The sequence below is a fragment of the Bombyx mandarina genome, chromosome 18 (genome assembly GCF_030267445.1).
Source record: "Bombyx mandarina strain Sakado chromosome 18, ASM3026744v2".
Taxonomy (NCBI): Eukaryota; Metazoa; Arthropoda; class Insecta; order Lepidoptera; family Bombycidae; genus Bombyx; species Bombyx mandarina.
Window position 1 is genome coordinate 10,490,015 of NC_143224.1, and position 11,995 is coordinate 10,502,009.

The window sequence follows — 11,995 nt, forward strand, 5'->3', positions numbered from 1 at the left end:
TCAAAAAATGGTGCCATGGTGGCTGCGGGATTAAATACCGGCATAATACCATCACTGGATATGAATACACCTGGCGTCTTATCTTTTAGACGATAACGACGTATGTACATACACGCAATATGTTTCTAATAAGATTTATTTCATTTTCAGATTTTCACCCGGCTTATTGACGTTTGCAGCTATAGCGACTGGCATCATTATGCTTATCGGTTTATTTGGTAACCTGCTCACCGTGGTCGCGCTGCTCAAATGTCCTAAAGTGAGAAATGTGGCAGCAGCCTTTATTATAAGGTAAGACCTACATTTTTTTATGCGAAATTTTCTTTTTTTACCACCATCGATACTATCCTCTATAGCCTTTTAATGCATATGTCAGTCATTTTTCTATTGCTTAGATGAGTGGACGAGCTCACGGCCCTAATGTTAAGTGGACACCAGAGCATTTAAACGTCATAGTGCTGCCAACTACCTTAAGACATGTGTCTTAAGTCTCAGCTTCTACAGTATAACGGCTACCCTATCCCTCAAACCGATAAGCATTACTGCTTCGCGGCAGAAATATGCAAAGCGGTGGTACAAACTCGTGCCGACTCATGACTATATTCTACAAAATAAACAATTAATTTGGTAAACCGGAACTCAGACATACTTGATTATTGTTTTAAACTTTCGCGACTGTCTACGTTACACAGACATTTATTGAGTTCTTATTTTCAAAAATATATAGACTCGAATTATCATGAACTCATGAAGTACGAAAATAATGAGAAACTCATTAAATTATAGTGCCTATAATACTAGGTATTCTAATATAAATAGCTTGTGAAATATGAATCACGCTTATTTTAATGTCCGAATAAATATGTATATTAATTTACATAAGCACGAAAAAGCTACATGCCAACGCAGAGTTAGAGTAGGCAGCGGCTTGGCTCTGCCCCTGGCATTGCTGAAGTCCATGGGTGACGGTAACCACTCACCATCAGGTGGGCCGTATGCTCGTCTGCCTACAAGGGCAATAAAAAAAAAGAGTCGCTCATGGACATATGCAATTCCCAATGGACATCCAATCACAAAAACGGCCGTCTGGTGTAGTGGTAAGTGACATGGTCACTACACAAGGGGGTTGCGGGTTCGAATCCCGCCAAGGGAAGATATTTGTATGATAAATATAAATTTATTTTCCATTGTTATGGATGGATGTATATTAAATATATGTATGTGTATAATAAAAATCTTACATTTATTTCCGTTGTCTGGTATCTGTGACACAAGTTCTTTACGAACTTATCACGGGACCAGTTAACGTGGCGTGATTGTTAATAAATATTATTATTATATTATATTAAATCACTGCCTACAAATGCATAACAATAATTATTCTTAAATAACACCTTCTTTAGCTAGCTATCAACAGGAATCTAAGTTCATTCATCAATAATACCCATGCTGTGATTCATTTAAACTATATCAGGAATGCCAACAGCGTCCGTTATTTGTAATATTACGTACATAATTGTGTTTTATTAATTTTATAATTACTATAAAGGCTAAACAAGATTATTAGTAATATGACATGAAGTTGTATTTTTAGCTGGGACTTTTTTTATTTAAAGTTATTGAATACCATATACTGAGAGTTACTTACATTATTCGTCCATGTCTGATTAAAAAATTATAACATGCAACTTTTTAGTGGTGGTAGGACCTCTTGTGAGTCCGCATGGGTAGGTACCGCCACCCTGCCTGTTTCTTCCGTGAAGCAGTAATGCGTTTCGGTTTGAAGGGTGGGGCAGCCGTTGTAACTATACTGAGACCTTAGAACTTATATCTCAAGGTGGGTGGCCGCATTTACGTTGTAGATGTCTATGGGCTCCGGTAATCACTTAAAACCAGGTGGGTTGTGAGCTCGTTCACCAATCTAAGTAATAAAAAATAAATAAATAAAATCAGTGAACAATTGGAGATTATCATTCGGATTTTTTGCATATTTAAATAATAAATAGCTAAGAATAAATCACGAACGGTAATTCCAAATTAGGATTCCCTATGTGTATTTTTAAATATACATGTACAGGTAAAGGTAATTAGCCCTCAGACAAAGATCAAACAAATAATATTCTTCACACAAATGTTTGCCCGATGTGGGAATCGAACCCACGACCCCCGGCGCAACAGTCAGAAGCGCTAACTACCGCACCACCGAGTCACTAGATCACAATTATTCGATATATAATTAAGAAAATATTACGTATAAAATGAAGTTTAAAAGTCCAAGTTTGAGTGTGCCGAGAACAAACAAGATTCAGCACGTCCTATAGTTTCAAAGTACCCAAATACCTGTCATAGAAAATAGGGACTCGAATCGGGATCAGCATTAACTACTTAGCTAGAGAGGCGATGAAATTAAAGGAAAAGCTCTTAACAATTATAATACAATAAAGAATAACAAGTACAACAACATTCAAAGTAATGTGGCTTTGATCCACTTTACCTTTATCACCGAAATCGAGGGCCGAAAACCAAAAAATAATTCTTTTGTCACAAAACAAAAGGCCGCGCTGAATACATACATAAATATATTGACCTAAATTAAAATCCCTCGTATTGCTTATTATGGTCAAAATACCATTAACCTGAATTCCTTGAGGCCATCAACGCTTTTCTGGAAAACAATAATATGTTCTGGTTGTCGAGAAATAATAGACTTCCTGCAATTTCGACTCTACAATCCGGATGTAGAGTCATGATGTTTAAAAAAGCTGGTCAGTTTTATTATAAAAACAAACGACAACCACACGTAAATATTGAGTCGATTAAAATAATGAAATTTCATTAACTTTTGATAAAAAAATTGAAAATAACAAGAAGAATATTCATTTTACGTTCTATTTGCCGGAATATTCATGAAGTCTTTAAAAAGCATGAAATTCACTGTAAAAAAATTACCCTCAATTTCGCAATTAGCTGACACTCAGTCTAGTGAGCAATTCTGAAGTTGAAACTAAACTTAACAGGCAATTAAACTTTTGTTGAAGTCTTTTTATGAATAGGTAATTAGTAATTTATGGTATTAAACTAGAAATACTTTGCTTTGATCACAGACCAAATTTGCTCTGAAAAGTAGCCAGCCTTGCATTGCATTAAGAAGATAGTCGCTTACATTTACTAAATTCATATTTTATAAAAAAATTTAATGCTAGTTGCATAAAAATATGCAATATGGGTAAAAATACATAAGCAGTTAAGTACCTATTTAACCTCTACTAACCAAGTTCCTATTTTACTAGTACTAAGTCATTATTATTGACAAGCTTTAGCGACGAGTTTTTTTTTTTAAATATCAACTACAGAACAAAAGAGGAAATGTAATGAATTGATTCTAAATTTGTCAGTTATTATGGTCGTAATCGATAATAAGTGAACAAAATGTAATTTTGAACGTTAGGGCTTTTTGACGGAAAATCGATGAGTGAATTTGTGTGAATAGTTTTATTTTGTTAATTTAGTGTTTCTTCAAGTTTAAATGTGTAATTACGGTGGTTTATTAACTGTTTATCATCTGTGAAAATGCACAAATGTTGGAAAACGAAACAGAGTCGCTGGACGTAGTTTCACGGGTTCTTCCAAAAAGTCCCCAAAAATTTACAGTAAATAACTAGCATTTTTATCTTCTTCATTTCATCTTTATTTCATCCCATGCCGTCTCATTTCTTTATTTTTCATCCAATTTGATTAAAATTTCAAATTAATCAACTTCACCTTATCTCATAAGAAGAAATAAGATTTGGTTTAAAGGCTTCATGACCAGCCCATTAAATAAATAAATAAACCATAATAAAGTAAGGGTCTTAATTTCAAACAATTTTATCCTTACTACCTAGAATCACTGTGTTTCATTATACTGCTTTTCTCATCAACGTATATTTTCTCATCATTAACTTAACTATACTATCGTGATAGGCGGTAGGCAGCGTTCTTAACTATGTCCCTGGCATTGTGATTAAGCCATTACAACTTTACTTTCTACGTAATATGATATTATACTAATTTTTTTCAACACAATCTAACACTTATTTGAAATTCAAAGAATTATTTAATTTACAGTTATTCTGTTTTATTTCCTAGTGCGAACTGCGTTTGAATTCAACGAAGACTCTACATAAAATATTTAATTTACAGTTATTCTTTTTTATTTCCTAGCGCGAACCGCATTTAAATTTAACGAAGACTAAAATGATTTTCTTTTTCAGTTTATGCATAGCTGACTTCCTGTTTTGCGCCATGGTACTGCCCTTCGCCATATCCGGGTTCTGGACTAGAACCTGGTCTCATGGGGTCGCCCTCTGCAAGCTAGTACCGTTTCTCCGGTACGGAAACGTCGGCGTGTCCTTATTAAGCATCGCGCTTATAACTGTCAACAGGTAATTGTGACTCATGAGGATTTACATTGTGAATTGTGAATATAAAGAGTTCATTAAGTTGAACGGCGACTAATGGTCTATATCTATACTAATATATAAATCTACAGTGGTTTTTACGGATGTTCCGTTATAACTACTAAACCGTGCATCCGATTGACTTGAAACTTGGTATCCATGTAGAAAATACATCTATATATTTATATGAGTGTTGGACTCCCTACACCAGTTGCGGGGGCGTTAATGATGAGAATCTTTGTGAGGGTGAGAAATAATAATGTTAATTTTATATGCCCAGCGAAGCGGACGGGTACAGCTAGTTGTTTTGTAAAACTTGAAAATACTGTGAATTGGCTTAGTTAGTGATATCTATAGAAGTAACAACATTAATGACGCCACTCATCTTGAAATGTCAGAAGAAAGTCTTAATTGAACTGTATGATCAATCCTTTAAACCTAAACTAAATAAGGACTATAGGCAGCGGCTTGGCTCTGCCCCTGGCATTGCTGAAGTCCATGGGCAACGGTAACCACTCACCATCAGGTGGGCCGTATGCTCGTCTGCCTACAAGGGCAATAAAAAAATAAAAATAAAAAAAAAAGACTAAATTAAAAGGACTCGATATTGTAGGGATATACCCATGTAAATATACCTCAATTTGAATATTTATGTTATATTTAACTGTATCATACTTTTATAAATAGTATAGTGACAATGGATTGACAAATAATTAAGAAATAATATTATAATTCTTAAATAACTTAGGTCGTTTTAATTTATAAACTATAAATAGAGAGAGAAAGAGAGAGAGAGAGAGAACACACTTTATTGCACACCAACACACACAATTTTCACAACACACAGTTTTTCACAAACACACAGTTTTTTTTTTAATTGTTTCACAATTAAAAAAAAAACAGTCAAAAAGTAGTTATTTTGTAAGATAAAATAATGAACTCTATATTTATTTAAATAAAATCTTTATTCGCAGGTACATTATGATAGCTCACCACAGTTGGTACGGCCGCGTTTACAGAAAACACAACATAGCCTTGATGATCCTGTTCTCGTGGATGTTCTCGTATGGAATGCAGATACCTACTCTTATTGGAATTTGGGGTAAATTTGGGCTATTGCTGCCGTTGATATAAAATGTGAAGATTCAATAGATTTTTTTTTTACTGGCTTATATCAATTGTATTTTTTTTAAAACTAATCTAAAAAAAATTACTAAAATTACTAAATTTAATATAAAAAATATTTTAAAAAAATTTAAAAAAAAATTTGAATCCATCCCGAAATTCATTTACTGCACGAAATAAATATGTATTTAAATTAGAGTTGGTCCACTCAACCCGCAAATTAAAATTCGACTGACACCAAAAACTTTAATTTATGTTATTCATCATATTTTCTCTTTTGTTTTTGCTATTAACGTTTTGTTATGAAAGAGAAAATTTTATGTCAGTTAAAGAAAAAAAACACCTTTTTTTTTTAAAACCCTTTTTTTATTACTTAGAAGGGTGGACGAGCACACAGCCCACCTGGTGCTAAGTGGTTACTGGAGCCCATAGACATCTACAACGTAAATGCGCCACCCAGCTTGAGATATAAGTTCTAAGGTCTCAGTATAGTTACAACGGCTGCCCCGCCCTTCAAACCGAAACGCACTACTACTGCTTCACGGCTGAAATAGGCAGGGCGGTGGTACCTACCCGCGCGGACTCACAAGACTCCTACACAAATATCATCAATAAAAAAAATTAGGAGAAAAACGTGTTCTATATTTGCGTAATTATACATAGACCTTGAAATATCGACCTTAAAAGCCTTTCATTCCATTATTTTCCCCTTCAGGGCAATTCGACTACGACCCCGAATTGGGAACTTGCTCAATAGTTCCAGATGAATTTGGACGTTCTTCAAAGACAGCACTCTTCGTGATCGCGTTCATAGTTCCCGCTTTGCTAATCTTGATATGCTACGCTAGAATATTCTGGGTCGTACACAGGTTTGATAAATTATATATTCAACGAATTATGTCTACCTTATCAGATTTTCCTTTCCCTTGATCATAACGCAAGGGCCGGTGATGCTCGGTGTCTTTAGCAGTCTTATTTTTTGAATCTCATTGGATGATATTACACCTACAAACGCTGATATACGATATACCAATATGTGGGAAGAAGCATTTCAGAGTTATCTGTTCTTTAGCACCAACTTATCTCATACCGTGGATTTCGCAAATGAAAATGTTCTTTGAGTGTTTTAACAGCATTATTCGACTGCATGTACTGGTAGGAGGATGTATGCTATGCCTATCCATACGGAGGGGTACCACTATCCTACCTATTTCTGGTACAAATCAATAATGCGTTCTGGCTTGCAGGAAAGCGCTATGCAATTAAGAATCCAACCTTGTCTTTATTACCAGACTCGATAATTTGAAGATTATAGAGTATATACAAGATTCAGCTCAATCTTTTTAATGCAACCTCTGTAACCTAAACTTTTTTTTAAATATATTTCACAAAATTTCAGCTCGGAGCAAAGAATGCGTGAACATCAAAGATCTCAACACAGCAATCCGGGAACGTTAAATAACAGCACCGTAGACAAAAGATCGACGATCAAAGACAACAGAGAGACTAAGGCGAGACGAAATGAATGGAGGATCACAAAGATGGTCTTAGCTATATTCCTGTCTTTTATTGTTTGCTATTTGCCTATTACTATTGCAAAGGTCGCTGATGCTCACGTACATTATCCAGGTAAGGCTTAAAAAAAACTAAAGAAAACCCTAAAATTTTGAATAGTAATTCATTTCAGTAGGTACTTTAACTTTAGATATGTTGAATTGTGATGTAGATACGTATGAATAGCTGAATCGCTAAAATTTTCGCGGACAACAATCCAAACAAATTGGAATAAAACGCCATCTGATTATTATTCAACTCTGCAACTTGTTATTAATATCAATAGAATCCTAATTTTCTGCCTTACTTAACACATTCACTACAGTGTGAAGTCGTATTGACCCGTGCAATATTTCAGTTCTAAGGTAAATGGTAGTACTTTATTGTCAAGGTTGTGCTCTCTGATTTCTGCAATGTTTTTGCATCTATTGACGCTAGTTATCCTGAGCGTTGTACTAGTATTACATAATTTACAAGTATTACATAATTTTTTGTAGCACTGACAAATCTCCGGCGCTGCGACGTGTTGATAATAAACCATCAACAACAATCCTCATTAAATTATTATAAAAGCACTATTTTAAGAGTGTAGGACTTCAGAGAGATAGTGCTTGAACTCAAAGACATGTAATAATTAAACTTCATTTTCGAACGCAATGAAATAAGGATCGTTTTTTGTGTTCATATAACCGCATAGTAGTAGATACTATGATGTAGAATTGGCAATGTTCTAGTGAACTTCTAAAATAAATAACGTAACAGTAGAATTCGCAATGTTTCGGTGAACTATTAAAATAATCTTTTAACGTAAAATCCGACAGTATTCCACGTAGCGGGCTACTTGCTACTGTACGCAAGCGCATGCGTGAACCCGATCATCTACGTGATAATGAACGCGCAGTACCGCGCGGCGTACGCGGCCGCCCTCTGCTGCCCTCTGTCGCGGCTCTCGGGCCTCACCAGCGGTGCGTATCCTTCCTCGCCCGCATGCCAACACGTCATCAGGAAGACGGACCGTACGTCAGCACTCGCCTCGTATATCAGAACTTGAAGGTATCATTGACGGTGGGGGATAGGTTTGGTGGTTGTAGATTAGTTCTCGCAATTGTTAGTTTTAAGAGAAATATACCTTCACCTTATTTCACCTTCGCCGATGACCAAGCTATAATACACGTGATGGTTATTGCATGGAATAATGAATGAATATTTTCATAGTAGATTGACAAGTAAAGTAATACCCAAATTAGTTTTCAAATAAAAAGCTACTAATATGATAGTTTTCCCACTAACAGGCAACTTCATTGAAATTGGCATTGTAGTCTTATAGTGATTTAAAAACTTGCTGCATGGATTGTTGGAAATTATTTTTGGTAATGAGGGTTTCGATGTTATTGCGTACTAATAGGCATAATGTATTCAACAAGTCACGTCGTGACCTTTCCAAAATAAATAAATAAATAATTCCTAGGTGATTTTTTAAAACTATAAAAACCTAATTTTGAATACCGCTGTTCATCTTGCGACACAAGGCTCAAAGTTTCAGATACACCAGCAAATGTAACTTTAAACCGAAACTCATGATTACTTCCAATTGGTACCCGGTTCACATTTATCATATTTTGACAATTTTAATTATAACTATATGTATCTAGCGATATTAAGCGTCACCAACAAATAGCGTAATCTAGTCAGAATTACGTCATTAATTAGGGAACTGTCTGCACTTGGAACATGCCGTACCTATTAATCAAGACTTAAAATAGGGGGTTCGAAACAACACAGTATAGAAAATACGTGAAGATACTGCTAATAGCTGGTGATTAGGAAGTATCAGTAGCTTGTCCAGATTTTTTTAAACGGATAATAGTTTGCTTCATTCTGAAAATCTCGATATTGTTAACCGACATCCAATAATACTGTTTGCTTTTGGTTGAACTAACGAGAGGCGCTTTTGAACTAATTAAGGAATGCATGGTTTACCATTAACTATTAAGATTTAAAGACTTTATAAGTTACTTCAACACCTCAGTTATTTATATTTAATTCTGTTAAACATGTCTTCCCTCCAACAAGATGTTTTCCCAGACGTACCGTGTGAAAAACAGCACTGTAAACATCCATTAATAACAAAATGGTCAAAGATATAAAAAAAGTCTTCTCACTAATTAAAATTGAAGCTTAGAAGTAATGAAGAAGTCGTCGTGGCCTAAAGGATAAGGCGTCCGGTGCATTCGAATGTGGCGATGCAACGTTGTTCGAATCACGCAGGCGGCGATCATTTTTTTTAATGAAATACGTACTTAACAAATAAATGTTCTCGTTTGACTCCCGCAGTGAAGGAATAACCAAACCAAACCCGCAAAATTATAATTTGCGTAATTACTGGTGGTAGGACGTCTTGTGACGTAATGTTTGATGAGGTAGGTGGCGCGGCATTTACGTTGTAGATATCTATGGACTCCGGTAACCACTGTCCCTCCACATGTCCGTGTCCAACCACATCAGGTGGACTGTGAGCTCTTCCACCTACCTAAGCAATAAAAAAATGCCTATAAATATCAATGCCTCCAACAATTAACTAGTCCCTAATTCGTTTAGAGAAATGGAACGAGCGTCACGGGTACAGCTTCAGCAACACACGAACGGCGCTCAGCCAAGTGTCACTGGGCGAGTCGAGAGCAGACCCTCGACCGGCCCCGGACACGTCCGTCCGTGGCTCAAGGTAGATGACTCACCCACCGGGACCAGGCTGCACGGCTCGCCACTGAACAAAAAAAGAGACGTCGGACCCAAGGTCACCAGATTCCAGATCGTGAACCACGGCCCACTGAAGGAGCAGACGAAAGTTTAGCAGCTTGTCGTTCGTTGTAGAACGTGCCAAAGATTTTACAACATTGACTTGTTTTGAACAAATACTCATTTAATATTTAATGTGTAATATGAAATCCATGTACGATTTTTTTTTAAATTCTAGACTATATAAATGTTCCGTCCTATAACGAACGACAAGGTATCTAAGATATTATGCAAGTTAAATTAATTAAACGATAAGTGGAAAGTAATTTATAATGATAATATAGTTAAACAGGTGCCCATCTTAATAATTTATAACATTTTCTTTTTAGTTTTAGTTGTGCGTAACTGTCTTCCGATAGTGTTTTAATTTTACTTTGAATAAGACAAAATGGTTGTACTCGCATCAGTTTTAAGTTTATTTTTATTTACAACATTCCATTCACAATTCACTCATAAATAATGTGAATTATCTATGCAATTCACGTATTAGTGAACCTGTCAAAAAAGTTGACGAATGATATTTTAATTATCTTTAAATGTACGGTAGGTAGGTATATGTTGGCTAAAAAACATTTATGTATGTTATAACCATGTTATAACTTGCTGGCAATTCTAATTTCTTTATTTCTGCCAGTGTCAAATCAGAATTACTTTTTTTAAGATTTTTTGGACTGGTAACGAGATCTTTAAGTCAAGTTATCTTTTCTTCTCAATTGCTGTTAAAATATGAAAAATAAAGTGAAATGAAATCAAAATAAATTGATTATTTTGAGGCGTTAATAAATTCGGATGAAATTAAATGAAACGAGATGAGGTGGGATGAAATATAGTCTCAGTAAAATGATGATTTTTTACTGATACTTTTTCAGTGATCTTTTTGGTAGAACCCGAGAAGCTTCGTCCAGCGGCTTTACACAGTTAAACTTGAAAAAACAATAAATGACCAAAATAAAAAAAAACAACTTCGCTCCTCGCGTTGCCGCCAAAAAGTTCTCATAGAAAGATCAAAGTAAAACTTAGTTACCTCATTGAGGTTGTTTTTAATTATTCCATTTTTGAAAATTCATGGAGAGATATTTCAAATTTTAAATCATCAACGTCTGAACAGCTGAATAAAATAACAGGATTACTTTTATTACATTCCATTTTATTATAAATAAATAAGTAGGTACATTTTAAAAATAGTGTCTAATGAAATACATATTATTATAATTATTGTTTTTACCAAAGAAAATGTAGATAGTTGAGAAGTAAGATAAAATATGTATGTTGTACGTGTTATTTAATATAAATTTATGTCCACCAGTATTTTTTTGTAACATAATTTGATAGAGGTATAAATTAGTTCTGCCATAATAATTAAAACTTCAAATTCCAATACGTTTACGTGCTAACACAATTAATGATGCATTAGAAAAAGATGTAATGAAATTTTTTCCTAGGTATTATATTGTATGAGAATTAAATTATTGCACACTGCTATTTTGTTTATATTTCCTAGCTTAAGGTACGGAGACATGGAGTGCAAATCTTGACACTCATAAGGTTAAAACAATTTTATCATTTCCTATCAGGACTATTGTGAACGTTTTGAATCTATTTTTTAGTAGTTGCGTTCATCAGTTAATATACATTTTTTTTAGATTTAATCATACGTCGTAGGCATAAGACACATTAGTGAAAACGGTATTTAAGTCTAAGAACGAGACAACTAAGATTATACCCCAATTATTCTCTTCAGCCAATTTATACCCTAGACGAAGAAGGTCCAATATGTCGGAGTCATTTTGGGTAGCTCCGTGGCCTTCTGTCCTCGCATTAAGATCCATAATCGCACCGCGTTCATTTTAGACAGACTATACCCGACAAATCGCAAGCAGCTACGTCCTCTCCCCAGTAAAGACGAGACTCTATTACTTGCCTACTTATACGGACTGAATTTTTTTAGAGGACGCAATCCTAGCTGCTATTGTCAAAAAGTTTAAAAAAGGGCTAACTGCAAAGTACTGAATATCAATAGAATTATGTACTACTTTATAAAACTAATTTTTTTTAATGAATCATGTCTATAAAAATATGTA

The 11,995-nt window shown here is 34.8% G+C and overlaps 1 protein-coding gene across 7 annotated transcripts in view; it reads left to right on the forward strand.

The window, feature by feature from the left end:
* Positions 1-11,394, forward strand: part of LOC114239570 (G protein-coupled receptor moody) — a 57,222-nt gene extending 45,828 nt beyond the window's left edge. For 3 of the 7 annotated variants that reach the window (XM_089734726.1, XM_089734725.1, XM_089734730.1), the window contains exons 3-9: positions 151-291; positions 4,254-4,424; positions 5,414-5,541; positions 6,280-6,433; positions 6,964-7,193; positions 7,940-8,083; positions 9,719-11,394. In XM_089734726.1, the coding sequence (XP_089590852.1) occupies positions 151-291; positions 4,254-4,424; positions 5,414-5,541; positions 6,280-6,433; positions 6,964-7,193; positions 7,940-8,083; positions 9,719-9,969 (1,219 nt within the window). In that variant the 3' untranslated portion in view covers positions 9,970-11,394. Of the gene's footprint in view, positions 1-150; positions 292-4,253; positions 4,425-5,413; positions 5,542-6,279; positions 6,434-6,963; positions 7,194-7,939; positions 8,172-9,716 lie in introns of all 7 variants that reach the window. The other 4 variants (XM_089734728.1, XM_089734727.1, XM_089734731.1 and 1 more) reach the window with 3 other exon arrangements.
* Positions 11,395-11,995: the final 601 nt, after the last annotated feature.